The sequence below is a fragment of the Leopardus geoffroyi genome, chromosome D1 (genome assembly GCF_018350155.1).
Source record: "Leopardus geoffroyi isolate Oge1 chromosome D1, O.geoffroyi_Oge1_pat1.0, whole genome shotgun sequence".
Taxonomy (NCBI): domain Eukaryota; kingdom Metazoa; phylum Chordata; class Mammalia; order Carnivora; family Felidae; genus Leopardus; species Leopardus geoffroyi.
Genome location: NC_059329.1, coordinates 73,672,122 through 73,689,844, shown reverse-complemented (window position 1 = coordinate 73,689,844; position 17,723 = coordinate 73,672,122). Strand labels below are relative to the sequence as shown.

General features: G+C 55.2%; 2 protein-coding genes across 6 annotated transcripts in view; both read left to right on the top strand.

Moving 5' to 3' along the window:
* The window catches only part of ABCC8 (ATP binding cassette subfamily C member 8), a 77,701-nt gene extending 69,077 nt beyond the window's left edge, over positions 1 to 8,624 (top strand). For all 5 annotated transcript variants that reach the window (XM_045484671.1, XM_045484669.1, XM_045484673.1 and 2 more), the window contains 10 exons: positions 2,989 to 3,091; positions 3,664 to 3,777; positions 4,112 to 4,232; positions 4,387 to 4,517; positions 5,490 to 5,568; positions 5,779 to 5,887; positions 6,306 to 6,409; positions 7,167 to 7,300; positions 7,783 to 7,845; positions 8,381 to 8,624. In XM_045484671.1, the coding sequence (XP_045340627.1) occupies positions 2,989 to 3,091; positions 3,664 to 3,777; positions 4,112 to 4,232; positions 4,387 to 4,517; positions 5,490 to 5,568; positions 5,779 to 5,887; positions 6,306 to 6,409; positions 7,167 to 7,300; positions 7,783 to 7,845; positions 8,381 to 8,518 (1,096 nt within the window). In that variant the 3' untranslated portion in view covers positions 8,519 to 8,624. The remainder of the gene's footprint in view (positions 1 to 2,988; positions 3,092 to 3,663; positions 3,778 to 4,111; positions 4,233 to 4,386; positions 4,518 to 5,489; positions 5,569 to 5,778; positions 5,888 to 6,305; positions 6,410 to 7,166; positions 7,301 to 7,782; positions 7,846 to 8,380) is intronic.
* A 3,496-nt stretch (positions 8,625 to 12,120) lies between these two features.
* On the top strand, positions 12,121 to 15,878 carry KCNJ11 (potassium inwardly rectifying channel subfamily J member 11). Its single transcript, XM_045484667.1, has one exon. The coding sequence runs from the start codon at positions 13,147 to 13,149 to the stop codon at positions 14,317 to 14,319; it is 1,173 nt and encodes a 390-aa protein (XP_045340623.1). The 5' UTR covers positions 12,121 to 13,146; the 3' UTR covers positions 14,320 to 15,878.
* Positions 15,879 to 17,723: the final 1,845 nt, after the last annotated feature.

Sequence of the window (17,723 nt, the reverse complement as noted above, 5' to 3'; positions counted from 1 at the left end):
ATCATGGTGTTGGGCTGGACAGGAGTGTCTGAGGCTGCCTGGGGAGGGGAGGGGGTTATTGCTCCCTGTTCCAGCCTCTGCCCGATGTATTAGGGCATCTCTCCTCCAGGCAGACAGGCCAAAGACCCCTAACTCAGAGAGTTGGACTCTGGTCTCTCAGCCTCACCTGGAGAGCGATTCCAGGTTATTTTTAGGATGGCACAGCTGTGCAGGGTGTGACAATAACCATGCAACACCAAGTCCCATGTCCAGGAGTAACCCTAGGGCTCAAGGACCAGCCAAGAGGATCAGAGTGGCTTGTATCTCCTCCCTCTAAGCCCCAAAGCCCTAGGAGACATGTCCAGGCCCCGGGTACAGTACTGCAGCCCCCCCTCACTCCCTGGGGCATCTGGGGCCAGTGACAGGTCATCTGCGGGGTCTTGTCTGAGTAAAGGAAAGCAAAGCAGAGCTCTGCCCTGGCCTTGGCTCTGCTTCCTGGACATCCTGTGCCCCTTTACAAGCCTGTGACGTCTTCCACAAAGAAGCCCCTTGAAACCTGGCATGACTCTAAGGTCTCCTCTGAGCCCCCTTCCCATCTCTAGCCTGCATCTCCCAGTTCCCTTCACTTCCAAGGCCCTCAACACCCCTGGACCTGGCCTCTTCTCAGTCTTAGCAACGTTCCCCTTACACATGGTGTCCTGGAGGCCTTTGGGCTGGGCCAGGGGCAGATAGATTGTGGCTTTCCTCAAGAGGCCAGACCCCCTCACTAGGATCTGAGTGGATCCAGCAACCAGCTTCAGACCCAGCCTACCCTCCGGCAGAGGAACTACTGCCCAGTGAAGCCCCCCACACCCTCCACTGACACAGTGGGTGAGTTTTACATTTGAATGAAGGGCTTTGTAGTCATCCCTGGATGTGGTCAATTCATTGGCTTTTGCCCAGCAGCCTGCCCTGTTGAGCGCTAACTAGCATTTATTGATTGTGCGCTCAGCACACTCCAGGCACTGTGCTAAGTGCTGTGTGTGGATTATTGCATTTCATCCTCTCCAGAGCCCCAGGACATGGATACGAGCAGCCACGTTCAACAGATGAGGCTGAGTAACCCACCTGAGGCCACACACATGGTTGGGAGCCAGTGCCAGGCTTGGAACCCAGGCCTGTTGGACCTTCTGGTTTCTCTAGGAGAAAAAAGTTTGCTTTTTCCCCCAAAAAAGCTTCAAGAGTTCCCAGCCCTGGACTCAGTGTTGGGCTCAGACATTGTTTCAGTCTAGGCAGGAGCCATTACTGTCCCCGTTTTACTCATGAGGAAACTGAATCTCGGTCCTGACACCCAGCCAGTGAGTCAGAACGCTCAGGCCAACGTGGGTGTGCGTGGCCCCGAGCTGGACCTCCTTCCACATTCCTCACACCGCCACACACCTGTCCCACAAGCTGCATCTCCCACACACCCTCACGCACACCCGCCCCTCAGGCTCTCCCGTCTCACACGCACACGCGCGCATGCACACACACAGACACCCTCGGTGCGCACTCAGTCACACCCTTCAGACGTGGGGTCGCACATTTGCCTCAGCCGCATCACCCACCCCCACACGGCCACCCGTGGCTGTGCAATCACACGCTCTCTCACACTTCAGAGACTCACTTTGCTCTCCTCAGACACACAGTTCAGGCACGGCCCCTCTACCCAGAAATAATCAAAGCAGAACAAACACCTTCCAGGAATGAAAAGCAAATGCCCAGTAAGACTTGTTTTGAGTCCCTCTGAGTCTCCTCAGTTGTTTCCTTGAAACCAGTGCTAAGACGGCTTCCATTCCTTCCTTGGCTCATCATTAAACAAGTGCTCCGCTCCCTCCTCTGGGCCTGGCCAGGCCAGCCAAGTGTGAGGGGGCGGTCAAGAAGAGTGAGACCAGGAGTCCAGGCTGGTCAGAGAGAAGAAGCAGGTCTATTTGAAGTAACGCAAGGAGAAATTGATGAGGGTGCAAAGGCAGGGAAGAAGCCTCCAGAGTTCCTTGTACAGAGAGATCTCATTTACCTTAGAGGGTCAGGGAAGGTTCCATGCATTCATTCAACAAGTATTTATTGACAGTGACAGGTGCTGGGGATGCACTGGTGAACAAAACAGCCATGGGCGCCAGTCTCATGGAGTTTAGTCTCATGAGGGAGATAAGCGACTAGAGAAATGAATATATGAGCAAAGATTATGAAACAAACAGGCTGCAGAGATGGAGAACAATAGGTCAGGAAAGGCCACCCAGAGGAGGTGCCACTTAAGGTAAAACCTGAATGCTGAGAGGAGTCAGCTTTGTGAAGAGCAGAGGAGAAAGCATTCTGGGCAGAGGGAAGAGCATGTACGAAGGCTCTGGGGTGGGGAAGACCTCGGCATTATCACAAAACCAAAAAAGGAAAAGTAATAAGTTACTTTATTGTAGTTTCTGTGGCTGCAATGCAGTGATCAAGGGAATTTGTGGCATGGAAGGATGCTAGGTTGGCAGGAGCCAGCTCAAACAGGCTCCTGGCAAGGAGGTGGCTCTTTAGCCTCAAAGCCATTGATATTCTAAGCAGGGGAGAGATGGGACACAATGTATAATTTACAAGGATGATGCTGGCTGCTGTGTACAGAGTAGCCTGTGGGGAAACAGCAGGCAGACCTATGGGGAAACAAGCAGGGAGAGAGGCAGGCAGAGGCAAGGGTGATTTTGGAGGTAGAAATAAGACATCTTGTGGAGGGATTGGATGTGAATCCAGGCAATTCCTTCATTTCTGGCCTGAACATCTAGATGGGCAGAGGTGCCCTTTACTGTAAAGGGGATGCCCTGGAGAGAACAGGTTTTGGGGTGAGAACAGGAGTTCGAAGGAGGGAGGAGGTAGCAAGGAGCTGGAAGGGCAGTCCAGAGAGGAATGGCATACATAAGGTCAGATATGACATGTCTCCCGGCTGCTTCTCTGTAAGTGAGGAGAGGCCTGGGGGCCATTTGGACCCTCAGACCCTCCTCATCCTCCCTCCAGGTATGAGGCTAGGTTCCAGCAGAAGCTCCTTGAATACACAGACTCCAACAACATTGCCTCCCTCTTCCTCACCGCTGCCAACAGATGGCTAGAAGTCCGCATGGCAAGTGCCACCCTCCTCCCACCCCGGGCCCCGGGAAAGGGGCTTCTGATAGGGCGGTGGAGCCAGAGCAAGGACCAAACATGGACCAGAGGGCAGGAAAAGAGGATGGAATACCAGCTTGTGTGTGCATACAGGGTGGGCACCGAGCCCTCCTGCCTCTCCCAGCCCCGGCAGCCCTCCTGGTGTCTGACCGGAGCCTCCTCTTCCCCGTCACTGCCTGGGGGCTTGTGTACCTGGGGTGTGTGCCAGTAGCCAGAACAGTTGTGTGTTGAACTGTGATGAGTGTGTGTCTGAAGTGGCTCATATGACCTGTGTGGGCCAGCTGGTGGGGTGTGTGTGTTCAGGCATGTGCAGATGGGTAGGGGGAGCAGCGTAAGCTGTGTGCACACGTCTCCTGGGGCTCCAGCCTTCAAGGCCTCCTGGGTGTCTGATGACGTGCAGGTGTGTAGCTGGGCTGGGGTAGAGTCTCTGGTGAGCGGCCCTCTGCCCTGAAGGGAGTGAGGTGGGTGGGGGGACACTGTGGCTGTGGCTTCAACCCCTGAGGGCCCAGGCCGGCTCCCCTCCCTCCACAGGAGTACATTGGTGCATGTGTGGTCCTCATCGCAGCCGTGACCTCCATCTCCAACTCCCTGCACAGGGACCTCTCTGCTGGCCTGGTGGGCCTGGGCCTTACCTATGCCCTAATGGTGAGTGGCAGCAGACTAGGGCAGGGGAGGGCTCAGATACCAGCAGTTGGGGAATCTCAGGCACCTTCCCCAACTCAGACACCCTTCAGGCCTTACCCCAAGCTACTGTGAGTCCAATGCAGGATGGACCACGTGGGCAGGAGGGCTAACCCAGGACTGGGGCTGCAGACAGGTGGTGGGTAAGGATCCACATTCATTATAACCCTCCGGTGCCTCCAGGGAGGGCCCACCCTGAACAGTCAGCAGAAGGCATTGAGGACCTTTGGCCCCTCAGCTGTAAGACGAGGCATCCCGGTGGCCAGGGTTGAACCGAGTGACCACTGACTCCCCACAGGTCTCCAACTACCTCAACTGGATGGTGAGGAACCTAGCAGACATGGAGATCCAGCTGGGAGCTGTGAAACGCATCCACGGGCTGCTGAAAACCGAAGCGGAGAGCTACGAGGGACTGCTAGGTGAGGGGCCAGAGGAGAGGGCATGCCAGGGGAGAGGCCCGGAGGAGGGGCATGTCCGGCTTGAGGCGGCCACAAGCGAGGCTGGGGTAGGCTGGCCCTCCTGGATACCAGCTGCGGCTCCCATGTGCTGCCTGACCCCCGGCCTGGCCCTCAGCACCCTCGCTGATCCCGAAGAACTGGCCAGACCAAGGGAAGATCCAGATCCAGAACCTGAGTGTGCGCTATGACAGCTCCCTGAAGCCAGTGCTGAAGCACGTCAACGCTCTCATCTCCCCAGGACAGAAGGTCAGTGGGCTGGCAGGACATAGGGCTGGACGGCCTCACAGAGTCACCTCATGGCCCCCCGGGGCCTTCCAGGGTTCACACCTAGTCAGACGCCCCAGTCTCCAGCCTGGGCTCCTCACACTGACAAGGCTCAGGCCACCTTTCCCCCACCCCCTCTTCCTTCTCCTTCTGCTGCCCTCACTCACCCACTAAGGAGATGGACACTCCAGACTCCCCTGGCTTAAAGGGCTTTTGTCAGAGCCCCCCTGCAAATGGTCGGGGGCTCTACCAGGGCACTGCCCCCTGAGTTTCAGAGCAGGTCATAGGGGCAGAGAGGGAGGCTGCACTTGTCCTGGGGAGGGAGCCCCTGCCTGGCCCTCTGACCCAACTCTCTGATTCCCTCCTCGCTCCCCCTCTGCTCTGACGCTGCCCCTCTCCTTCTGTCTCTTTGTCTCTGTCTCTCTGTCTTTGGCCGTGACTGTCCGTCTCATTATCTAGGACCTTTAGGTGCACCTCTGTCCCTGCCTCTGGCTCCTCCCATCTGTCCCTGCCTCTCGCATCCTTCTCTGTCACCATCTCTGTCTTTGTACTCATCCCTTATTGTCACTTCTGTGGGTACCCATGGGCCAGGAAGCAAGTGGGTCAGAGATGACTGCAGTTTAAGGTGGGGCACCCAGATACATCCCTGCACACCACACTCAGACGCCCCATGCCCCCCTACCATACCCGTGCACACAGAGTATGTACGAGCGCCCCCAGCATTTCCCCTGCAGCCGCATACCAGGCACAGCAAGACCTACGCCCAAGCCCAGGAAAATGGTCCCTGTGGGAGGCCCCTCTAGACCCCTCTAGACTGCAGGAAGCAAGCCCAAACTTCGGCCCGGGCCCGGCCAAAAAAGAAACTGGTCAGAAAGCCAGGACAAAAGAGATGCTGTTACCTCCAATGCCTGCGTACCCCCCAGCTACTCACAGTGTACCTGCTTCTCTCTCCAGATTGGGATCTGTGGCCGCACAGGCAGCGGGAAGTCCTCCTTCTCTCTTGCCTTCTTCCGCATGGTGGACATGTTCGAAGGTGAGTTGTGTGACAGGCACCCCATGTGTACCCACAGCCGCCAGATGGGACCTCAGTCCTGGTGTGTGGTCAGATGTCATAGGAAGCCTAGCAATCACTGCCCCCCCCCCCCGCATCCTCCATGGGACCCATATCCCAGGCTGACCCTGCCCCAGCACCGCCAGCTCCCTCACTCCCTGGTGCCCCACCTGAGACACTGTCCCCACACAGGGCGTATCATCATCGACGGCATCGACATCGCCAAACTGCCGCTGCACACCCTGCGCTCACGCCTCTCTATCATCCTGCAGGACCCCGTCCTCTTCAGTGGCACCATCCGGTGAGCCCCACCACTCCACCAAGCCCACCCCGGGCCCAGGCCCTGCACCTCGGATCTGGAGCATAGAGAGGAGGGGGGTGGGAAAGGCCAGGAGCGCCTGGCTGGGTACCCATCATCCTGGGCAGGAAGCCCTGCTCAGGCTCTGGGCACTATGGGCTGACCTGGTCCCTCACAGTTTTACCCCCGTGCCGTTCTTTTTCCCCGTTAGGCCTAGGCAGGCACTGGAGGGGGTAGCCTAACCATCAGGCTGGGAATACTCCACCCACTCACCAGCTGGCTGCCCCCTGCCAGCCAGGCCCCGGAGGCGATCGGTTCTGGCTCCCTGTTCCCTTCACCAGCCTCGCTCTCTGCCAGTCCCCAGGGACGGAGCCAGGCCCCTGCTCCCTTCCCTAAGGGGACTTTCTGTGTCACCCTCCAGATTTAACCTGGACCCGGAGAAGAAGTGCTCTGACAGCACGCTGTGGGAGGCCCTGGAGATAGCCCAGCTGAAGCTGGTGGTGAAGGCGCTGCCCGGAGGCCTGGGTAACTATTCATGCTGGAGCAACCGGAGGCACACAAGGACGTCTGGATGGGCTAGGAGGCAAAACTCACACCCATGTTTTTGGTTTGCCCAGAGTTTAGTTTAGAAACCGTTTAGTTTTACCTTTTACCTTATGGGAGCTCAGAGAGGTCAAGTGAGTTGTCCCAGGCCACACGACTGGTCAATTCAGGGGCTAGCTCCTCCCGCAGGGCCCAGGGGGGACAGCTGTGAGACACAGCTTGCAAGTTCATCATATCATGGCAATGCATTCAGCCCTGCCCGCCCCGTCCACCTGCCTGCCCAGTTCTGCCCCAAGGAAGGAGAGGACAGACTGGGAAATCACAGGTACAGGTCACTCTTCAAGGCTGCAGGGAAGACCCTGCCCCCACCCCAGATGTCAGCAGAGCCCTGGGGCAGTGGGGGCTGGCTAAGCCTTGGTTTCAGAGAATCACCCCACCAATGCCCACACACATGCGGCACATACACACTCAGTGCACAAGCCCCCTCCTGGAACTGCCCGGGGCCACAGCAGTGCAAACCTGCAGAGGGCGCTCTTCTCTTTGAAAATCCACACAGAGAGCATCTGTGTCGTTGGATAAGGCACAGCAACCCTGGGCACACCTGTCCTCATGACATATGCCTGCATATCTGCTCCGGACATACATTTTCCAACATTCCCCAAGCCGTGCCATCTACTAAACTCCCAATGCGAGATTAACTCAGCCCTGCTCCTCCCCCCTCACCCGGGGCTGTTTTCAGATGCCATCATCACTGAAGGTGGGGAGAATTTCAGCCAGGGTCAGAGGCAACTGTTCTGCCTGGCTCGGGCCTTCGTGCGAAAGACCAGCATCTTCATCATGGACGAAGCCACGGCTTCCATTGACATGGCCACGGTCAGTCCTGAGCACATAAATGGGGTGGGGTCTTGGAGACAGTTTTCATGGGGTGTTAGGGTGACATTTGCAAGAAGTGGTCCTGAAGCTCAAGTTGTCTTTAACATCAAGGGCCATTTGTGGCAGAAAAGGCAGAGGACTGGGGGACCCTGGTTCTACCCAGTCTTAGGACATGTTTATAGTGTCCGTACACACAAGCTGCACACAGACCCACAGAGACTTCACACTCATCACCCGCCACACAGCACAGCCAGACATACAGCACACATACGTGCACTGAACTGAGCCCCCAACAGGTTGAGCTCAGCTCCTGAATGCTAGAACTTGGTTGGTCTTGGGAGATAAGGACCAGACAGAGGGAGTGGTGGGCTACTGGGATCACATGGGAACTGGACCATAAACCTGGGCCCCACATCCCCAAAGCCAGGCCAGACCCCATCCACTAGGCAGATGAGCCAACAGCTGTCGCTCCCACCTGGCAGGAAAACATCCTCCAGAAGGTGGTGATGACGGCCTTCGCAGACCGCACTGTGGTCACCATCGCGGTAAGGGGCCCCTTGTTGGGGTTTTGGGAAACCCCCAGAGAGAAGACTGGCCTCTTGAGGCTGCCATCAGAGGACAGCCACTGGGCTCACCCCCGGGCCTGGTAATCAAGAGAGGACCCTGGAGTAATGCAGAGCAAAGAGTCTGGAGGGCTTGTGGGGAAACCGCATTGTAGGATGTGGAGCGTGGGAGGATTTGCACCTGCACTTCTTCAGATCCTCTCTCTTTCTCCAGGTTCCAAGGCCCCGTGAGCTAGGCTAGGGTTACTGCTCCATAGGAAGTGGAGGTTGGGGTGTGGGGCAATCCTGAGTCTTGAAGCCTAGAGGTGAGGGCAGAGCTGAGATTTGGTAAGGGAAGGGGGGTATCATTAGTGGACAGAGGGCTTGGAGTCACAGCCACCCCAGGAAAAGGCAGTGGCCACAGAGATGGGACATTCCATCCACAGGCCTCCTCCTCCAAACTGCAGGAGGGATACCCCCAGCTGCCCCTTCTTTGCTCCCCCCCCCACCCTGACCGGCCCCCTCCTGCCCCACCCAGCACCGTGTGCACACCATCCTGAGCGCAGACTTGGTGATTGTCCTGAAACGTGGCGCCATCCTTGAGTTCGACGAGCCAGAGAAACTGCTCAGCCGGAAGGACAGCGTCTTCGCCTCGTTTGTCCGTGCAGACAAGTGACCTGCTGGAGCCCAAGTGCTGCCCCATACCCCGCCCTGCCCCTGCCTCCTGCCTGGGCTTTCTCACTGTACAATCACTTGTAAATAAAGAGATTGGTTATTTCCTACCGGAGGCCTTGAGTCTGATGGGCAGGAACCAGGAGTCTGGACCAGCCTGGGCTCCAGTGGAGCCAGCCTGCCTGGCATCGGGCAGACCTGAAGCTGTGTTAGTGTAGGCAAAAGTGTATTTCCTTATCTGTGAGAAGAAGGTTGTATTAGTCTGCTCAGGTTGCCATAACAAAATAGCAGACTAGGAGACTTCAACAGCAGAGTTTTTTCTGACAGTTCTGGAGCCTGGAAGTCCAAGATCAAGGTGTCATAAGTTTGCTTTCTCCTGAGGACTTAGTTACCTCTGCACAGGTCCTATATCCAAATACTGTCACACTGGGGGGCTTCAACATACGAATTTAGGGCATTAACCAATGGATTTAGGGGGTGGGACACAATTCAGTCCATAACAACAGTTATAGCATTTTTGTGATTATCTCATCAGACTAAGTGGTCCCCTTCTTTCTCACTTTATTTCTTGGATTAAAATTGTGGGGTACCCTGAACTGGTACTATTTCCAATACAGATGACAGGAATCCAACTCAAAGTGGCTTAACCCAAAACTGAAATGTATTGCCCTAAATGACGGAGAAGGCCAGGAAGTGTACTACTTCAAGCATGGCTGGATCCACGTGTTTGACATCAGGGATGTGTCTCCATTTCTGGGTTCCATCTTCCTCTCCCTCCCTGATGACAAATGGCCACTAGCACTTCCAGCATAGACCCTATCCCTCTGAAAGAGAAATGCTTTTTCCCAATAGTTCCAGCAAAAATCTTGGGAGCAAATCTCAATGGACCAACTTAGGTCATACCCCCACCTCCACCCAAACACTGTGGCCCGAGGGCTAGGATACACTGACTGGCTATGCTTGGATCACATGACCCCATCTGTGTCCCCCATATAGAGGCATTCAGAATGGGAGAAGGGTGGTCCTTCAGAGGGAATCACAGTGCATATACCACACAAGTCGGCCAAGTGTTGGCCAGAGATGCGGAGGCCCAGACACTGGGGAGACCAAAACAACAGATATCCTTTGCTTCTATCAGCATCATGAAACAGGAGTACATACCTGCCCTCAGTCAAGAAGTGGCAGGTCCTCATTTACATATCATATTATTATCATTTACATGTTGCCTTCAGTACTGTCTATACCAGGCTCTGGGTGTAGACCCAGGAGTCTTGGGCCTGTGTCCCTCTTGGTTGCAAGGGCGTCAGAGCAATGTAAGGAAAACCCACCAGTCACTGGAAAGAGGCCCAATACAGACCTTTTGGATATTCCAGGAGCCAGAGGGGATCAGGAAGTGAGAGCTCTGTAAGGCTTAGCAGACTGCCTAGGGGAGGCAAGATTTGAGTTGGGCGTGAGAGGGGTGGGACTTGGACTGGCAGAGTTAGAGGAAACGACCCATAGGGCAGGGGGAGGGAGCATAATATCAGGGAGCCTTAAATGCCAGGAAAAAGAGTCTGGAATAAGCCTATGAACACAAAGGAAGTAGAGAAGGGTTTTGAGTGAAAAAGGAACCTGACAAGTGTAGTATTTGGAGGAGATGTGTATGAGGAGGTGCAGGGTGGAGCAGGGCAAGAGTCTGAGCTCTTTGGGTAAGCAGCTCACCTTCCTGGAAAGGGTGGAGCAGATAATAGCTGAGGCCTTAGGGCCATACTATGAAGCAGGGCTTTGCCCTTCTAGCTCTAGGATGTCTCTGGGGGCCTAGCAGCTCCCTCCACTGAAGGGCCTCCCAAGAGCAGAGCCTGAGGAGGGAGATTTCCATCCCTGGCCTCACCTTGCACCCACCACACCCCAAGGGATTGAAGGGAGGTAGCAGGGGTGGGGTAAGGCCCACACTGGAGTCTCGCAGGATGCCCAAGACCATCCTGGCCCAAACCCCTCCATAGTATCCTTGATGGTCTGCCAACTTTGACTTGGATACTCCAAAGACATGGGTCATCTCTGGTTATTAGAACTGACTTTTCCATATGTGACATCACAGCCTGCCCCTGTTCCACTCAGTGTCTGTACTGGTTCTATACTTTAGACCACACAGAACTACTATCATTGAACCCCTGGAGTTTCTGCAATAGTGCCCAAACTCCCTAGGAGGTGCTCCATGGCTCCTTTTCTGGTAGCTGAGTGGCTGGTTTCCTGTGTAACCCTGTCTCATGGAGCTCCCCACTCTGATCATCCTGTTCTCCCCTCCCCACCCTAAGCACTGCATCTCTGTTAATATAGTCCAAGCTCACACTTACCCTGAGTAGCAGTGTTCACTCTGCCTGCAGGTGAGTATGAGAGAAAAAGGAAAACTCATTATGAAAATTACAATCTGCCCCACTGTTGCCCATATCCCCACTGTCCCCATCTTTCCATCCCTGCCTCAAGCCCCCACTCCAACAAATGGACACACATGGGTCAGGGTTCCATAAAGATCTGAGCCCCAGAGAGGGGACAGGGCCATTACTGTCCCCAACAGACCTGGAAGGCTTTCTGTCCCAGCTGAGAACTGGGGTTCCCCACGTGAAGCCCAAGCCACAGGGCAATCCGAAGCTGATGCCTCCAGTAGAAGCACCACTCGTGTTCAGGTCAAGAGCTTGAATCCCCCAGTTCCCAAACCAGCCCGAATACAGCCCCTCAGACCCAGGTTCCTCCCACTACCTAAGGTATAAGAAACAAGGCTGCAGGTGTAAGCAGGTGTAAAGCAAGTGTTGATAGCTCAAACTCTCTTTAAAATACAGGGGTTTAGTGGAGTGTCTGGGTGGCTCAGCCAGTTAAGCATCTGACTCTTGATTTCAGCTCAGGTCATGATCTCACCGTTGGTGAAATTGAGCCCCATGTAGGGCTCTGCGCTGACAGCATGGAGCCTGCTTAAAGTTCTCTCTCTTCCTCTTTCTCTGCCCCTTCCCTGCTTGCACGCCCTCTCAAAATAAATAAATAAACATTAAAAAATACAAGGGTGTAAGTTGTGGGATAATTAAGAAGAGTCAACCACCCAGGCTTCTGGGCTGCAGCACCCAGCATCCCCTGAAGTGGAGGTGAAACTGCGCTCCTACACCTACTAGTAAGGTGCATTATTTTCTGGGGAGGGAGTCCGTGGCTTTCATCAAATTCTCAAAGGATCCATGACTTAGAAAAGATTAAGAGCATCCCCAAAGAGAAGAAGCAGTCAGTAGAGAAATCCTCCGGCCACCTAATATCTCCCGGTCACCAGGCTGGTGACGCAGCCCCTCAGTGCCTTCTTTCCCTGGGAATCCGCAAAGCCCAATCCTGCAGGAGGGGTGGGTATTGGCCCAACTAAGAATGGGAAAATTGGAAGAGGAAAGTCAAGGCGTTTAGGGGCTGCAGTCCTCAGACTGAAAGGCGGGTCGCGACTCCCCTCTGTGTCCCCGCTTGGTCAGGAAGAATCTCTTTTGATCCATCTGATTGGGCAAACCCCCAAAACTAGACTGTGAATCTGGAACAGGAAGGCGTGGCGTGGCGGGGGTGTGAACGGCGAGGGGCGGGGCTTGATCCTGTGCCCGCCCCTCCTCCAGCTCAGGAATAGGTCGGGCTCCCCCTGGCGGCCCCGGGTCCCCACTCCTCTCCTCCGGCTCCCCAGCCCTCAATCTTCTGCCCCCACCTAGCACGGGTTGGTCTCAGTGGACCAACAGACACACGGACAGACGGACGAGAGGACCACCCGCTGGGACGCCTGGGCGGCCGGAGGGGCGGAGAGGCGACGGCTGCGGCTTGAGGAGCAGGAGCAGGTGCTGCGGCGACGAGCGGGCGGGGCAGGACGGAGCAGAGCGCCGGGCGGGGGCGCGGCGCGGGCTTGCGTGGGGCCGGCGGGGAGCGGAGAGGCCGCGACTCTGAGTGAGCTGTGCCAGGTTGCGCTGGGGGCGAGGGGATCTGGAGTGGAGTCCAGTGGGGTTAGTGACTCCGGAGGGCGCGGGATCCCAAGGAGACGGAAAGGACAAGCGCTTGGAGGGAGATCCCGAACAGCCGCGAGGGGGGGTGGGGGGTGGGGAGGGCAACGGAAGGTGAGGTAGAAAGGGGAGCATACGTGGAGGCCGGACTGGGGGTCGTCAGAATATGAAACTGGAGCTTCGAAGGGGGCCGGGAGCAGAAATGGGTAAGGCAAGAGAAACGGTGGGGGTTGTGTGAGGTCTGGTGAGTTGGTAAGATCCGGAGGTGTTAAGTTCCAAGATAGAGGAGGTGGGTTGAGAAGGAAGGCTGGGTGAGGAGAAGGAGTCTTAGGGGGAGCCCAGGGTGGTCAGCGGTGGAAGAGAGTTGAGCTGAGATCCAGGACAAGGTGGGGAACAGGCCGGGTAGGGGGCTCACTAGGCAATGGGCAGGGGGCGCTGAGGTGTGAGGCTGGTTTAAAGAAGCAGGGTTGCCAGGTGGAAGTGAGGATGAGTCTGGTTGGGGAGGCATCTCAGAAGTGACACCAGCACAGACTAAGAGTGGTCCCCAGGTGGAAGGGTGCCCAGGTAGGAAACCCCACAGTGAGGCCTAAGACTTGGTCAGGAGGGTGCCCTCCATGGGGGAAGCCTCTCCCTGGTGGTTGCTGGAGCCATGCTGTCCCGGAAAGGCATCATCCCTGAGGAGTATGTACTGACACGGCTAGCAGAGGACCCCGCAGAGCCCCGGTACCGCGCCCGGGAGCGGAGGGCCCGCTTCGTGTCCAAGAACGGCAATTGCAACGTAGCCCACAAGAACATCAGGGAGCAGGGTCGATTCCTGCAGGACGTATTCACCACACTGGTGGACCTCAAGTGGCCACACACGCTGCTCATCTTTACCATGTCCTTCCTGTGCAGCTGGCTGCTCTTTGCCATGGTCTGGTGGCTCATCGCCTTCGCTCACGGTGACCTAGCCCCTGGCGAGGGCGCTGCCGTGCCCTGTGTCACCAGCATCCACTCTTTTTCGTCTGCCTTCCTTTTCTCCATTGAGGTCCAGGTGACCATTGGTTTCGGTGGGCGCATGGTGACTGAGGAGTGCCCGCTGGCCATCTTGATCCTCATTGTGCAGAACATCGTGGGGCTCATGATCAATGCCATCATGCTGGGCTGCATCTTCATGAAGACTGCCCAGGCCCACCGGCGGGCCGAGACCCTCATCTTCAGCAAGCATGCTGTCATCGCTGTGCGCCATGGCCGTCTCTGCTTCATGCTGCGCGTGGGTGACCTCCGCAAGAGCATGATCATCAGCGCCACCATCCACATGCAGGTGGTGCGCAAGACCACCAGCCCCGAGGGTGAAGTGGTGCCCCTGCACCAGGTGGACATCCCCATGGAGAACGGTGTGGGTGGCAACAGCATCTTCCTGGTGGCTCCTCTCATCATCTACCATGTCATCGATGCCAACAGTCCACTCTACGACCTGGCGCCCAGTGACCTGCATCACCATCAAGACCTCGAGATCATTGTCATTCTCGAAGGCGTGGTGGAAACCACAGGCATCACCACCCAGGCCCGCACCTCCTACCTGGCTGACGAGATCCTCTGGGGCCAGCGCTTTGTACCCATTGTGGCGGAAGAGGACGGCCGCTACTCCGTGGACTACTCCAAATTCGGCAACACCATCAAAGTGCCGACACCACTCTGCACCGCTCGCCAGCTTGATGAGGACCGCACCCTGCTGGACGCCGTGACCCTCGCCTCGGCCCGCGGCCCTCTGCGCAAGCGCAGTGTGGCTGTGGCCAAGGCCAAACCCAAATTTAGCATCTCTCCGGATTCCCTGTCCTGAGCCATGGTCCCTTGGTCCCCCACACTGCATGTGTGCACAGAGGCAGTGTAGTATGGTATGTAGAGTGGACATGGTATGGGCCCCTTGGCCGGGCCAGGATCTGATGTGAGGCTGGGCCCTCTTCAGCTCAGCCTCCCCTCCTGCTGTTAGCCCGTGGCGTTACAAGGCACTTGTCACTACGCTATTTCTGGCCTCAACAGGAGACTGTACTGGGTTATTTTTGTCTCTGCTCCTCCCAGCCCCAGCTCAGGACCGGCTCACCCCCCACCCTCTCCCTCCTCCCCAGACTGGGGAAGCTGTGGGAAGTGTTGGACCCTCAAGTTGGGTCTCTGTACAATCGTGCATCCCCATGATCAATTGACCACAAGCTGGACAGATGGCTGGGGAAGAACAGTCCCCAGGTTGGCAACCTGCTGCTCTGTTTCTGTGACCCCAAGAGATGACTGGCCACTCTTGTTCCCTGAAAAAGTGGTGGCTTAATGGGTGGGCCCTGCCAGCTGGAGAGGGCAGTCAATGAAGGAGCACATTCCAGCTGGAGGATTGGAGGTGTGGAACCTGCACAGACGGGGAAAGGCTGAGGCTGACAGGGCTCCCCTCCCCGGGGCAGACTCAGGCAGGGAGGAAATGGTGTGAGGACACTCAGCTATGCCGAGCTCTGCTCAGGCTCAGGAAAGAGGAGATGGGCTCCTGTGCCCTCGCCCTTTGCCCTGACACCAAGGCTTCAATGGTGAGGGGCTGCGGTTCCTGCCCACCCCCATTCTGCCCCTGCCCTGGGAGGCTGAGGTGGGCTGGGGCAGACAGTGGCATGCTAAGCAGAAAGAGGCTGAAGAGAGGGGGTCCTGGGCCCACCGTACAGATTGAGCTCTGGTCCTGGCTCCCCACGGGTGGCTATCGCTCACTCTGTCTGTCCAGAGGGTGGCCGTGGAGGGTCTTTGGATTGGAAAAGGAGATGTTGGAAAGCTCAGGATGGTGGCGGTGAGCAAGGTTGCTGAGGCAAAGAGGCCCTTGGTCCTCATGGGCTTGACCCCAAGTGGCACTCTTGAAGCAGTGCTGCATATACTTGCCCAGGATTCTGCCTTCTCTGTTGTCAACAAAACTTCCCTACACTCTGGGCTGCTCTTGCGGGGGAGGGAGAGGCATGCTGCTGGACAGGGAGGGCAGGGGCTGGCAGCTGCCAGCCCACATTCCAAAGGTGCCACAGATCCTAGCCAGGAGGCCAGGAAAAGGACTTGGGGCTGACCCTTGTCACCCAGTTCGGAGAGACTTTTACCTTTCTGCCTCAGGTAGTCCAGCCCTGCCAGCCTGTCTGACCATCTCAATCTCAGAGCACCTACCAGGCTTATAGCCCTGGGCCCTGCGTCCACTTCCAGCAATATGCTGGCAGGCTGGATGGTCAGGGCAAGAGGTGGGGACGTCATATGCATTAGTGTACAGGCACCTCGGAGATAATCGAGGGTTCAGTTCCAGACCACCACAATAAAGCAAATATTGCGATAAAGAGTCAAATAAATTTTTTGGTTTCCTAGTGCATATAAAAGTTATGTTTACACTGTACTGTAGTCTGTTAAGTGTGCAATAGCATTATGTCTAAAAAAAACAATGTACATACCTTAATTAAAAAATATTTTATGGCTGAAAAGTACTAACCGTCATCTGAGCTTTCAGGGAGTCGTAACCTTTTTGCTAGAGGGTGTTGCCTTGATGTTGATGGCTGCTGACTGATCAGGGCGGTGGTTGCTGGAGGTTGGGGTGGCTGTGGCAATTTGATAAGACAACAGTGAAGTATGCCGCACCGATTGACTCTTCCCCTTAGGAGTGATTTGTCTGTAGCATGCGATGCTGTGTGATAGCATTTCACCCACAGAACTTCTTTCATAATTCAGAGTCAGCCCTCTTAAACTCAGTCGCTGCTCTATCAGCTAAGTTTACGTAATACTGTAAATCCTTTGTTGTCATTTCAACAACCCTCACAGCATCTTCACCAGGAGTAAATTCGATTTCAAGAAATCGCTTTCTTCATTCAGCCCTAAGAAGCAAATCCCCATCCATGCAAGTTTTATCGTGCGATTATAGTCATTCAGTCCCGTCTTTGGGCGCTACTTCTAATTCGAATTCTCTTGCTAATTCCATAACATCTCCAGTAACTTCCTCCACTGAAGTCTTAAACCTTCTATTTGTGAAAAATGCAATATCTGCAAAACTCAATAAAGCAAAGCATAATAAAATGAGGTATGCCTGTAGTAATTGGAGTGTAAGCTCTTAAGCCAACTTGGGTTCCAATCCTGGCTCTGGCTCTAAGGCCTTGAGCAAGTAACTCAACCTCTCTGTGCCTCAGTTGCCTTACCTATAAAGTGGGACTGCTAATAGTACATACCTCATAGAATTGTTATGGCAGTGAGTGAAAGACACATGTAAAAGGCTTCAGTGCCTCATCCATAACAAGGGCTCAAAAAATGTTAACTGTTTTATGCTGTAAATTAGCTATGATGAGACAACTGACCACACAAATGTTAAGGGAGAAATTACACTTCCCCTCGGTGATGAGGTTCTCTGCCTGGTCTTACTTTTACACAGACAGGGGCTACGGCAGACCCTATTACCTGGTCTTTTTGTCTCACCTCACCCCCTGCAGTCCATCTGCCAGGCAGCCCTCAGAGTGGTCCCAGTCAAACGGTTGCAGTCATTTCCTCCCATGTCAAGTACTTTCATTAATCCTCCATCACCTTCTGGGGCCAGGCTAGACCCTGTAGCCAGCCATTTCTGCTTTCCAACCTTGCAGTTTACTGTTCTCTTGCCAGGACCTTGTGCAGCCACCCATCCCCCGGCAGCCTCACTATTCCCTCCTTGCACATAACATTGACCTTCCTACCTCTGAGCTTTGCTTCTGTTATTCCCTTTGCCTGGAATGCCTAGACCTCATCTATGCCTGTTGAAATCCATAAAAGTATCTCATTTCACTGTGGTCAAGGCCAAATGATGCCTCCTTGAAGCCTTCCCTGATTCTTCTGAAAAGAGATAGTCCCTTCCCTTCCTCTGTGTTTGTGGGCAACCCAAACTTTTCCCCGTGTTTGTGGCAAACCCAAGTTTGTGGTTTCTTAAGATCAGGGACTATATCTGATTCAGCACTGTGGCTGGAACTAAGTGCTGAATGAACGAATAAATGAACGATGAATAGTGTATAGAACAACAAGCCAGCATCACTGTTGCAGTTTGTTGCAGCTGTGAGCTTTAACTGGATCAGTGAGTTTGTCCCAGGCTACTCCAGAGGTAGGGTTGAGGGGCCAGGAAGCTGTCACTGATGGTCCAAGCTCTAAGCTGACTGCTGCCTGCACCCACACAGAACCCCAACATTGACTGGTTTGGTTTGTGGTTTAGAAGGGATGAAAACCTACTCAGAGTCAGCC

What these genes read in the sequence shown, in the direction of transcription:
- KCNJ11 (XM_045484667.1), top strand. Translation starts at nt 13,147, where the DNA reads ATGCTGTCCCGGAAAGGCATCATCCCTGAGGAGTATGTACTGACACGG.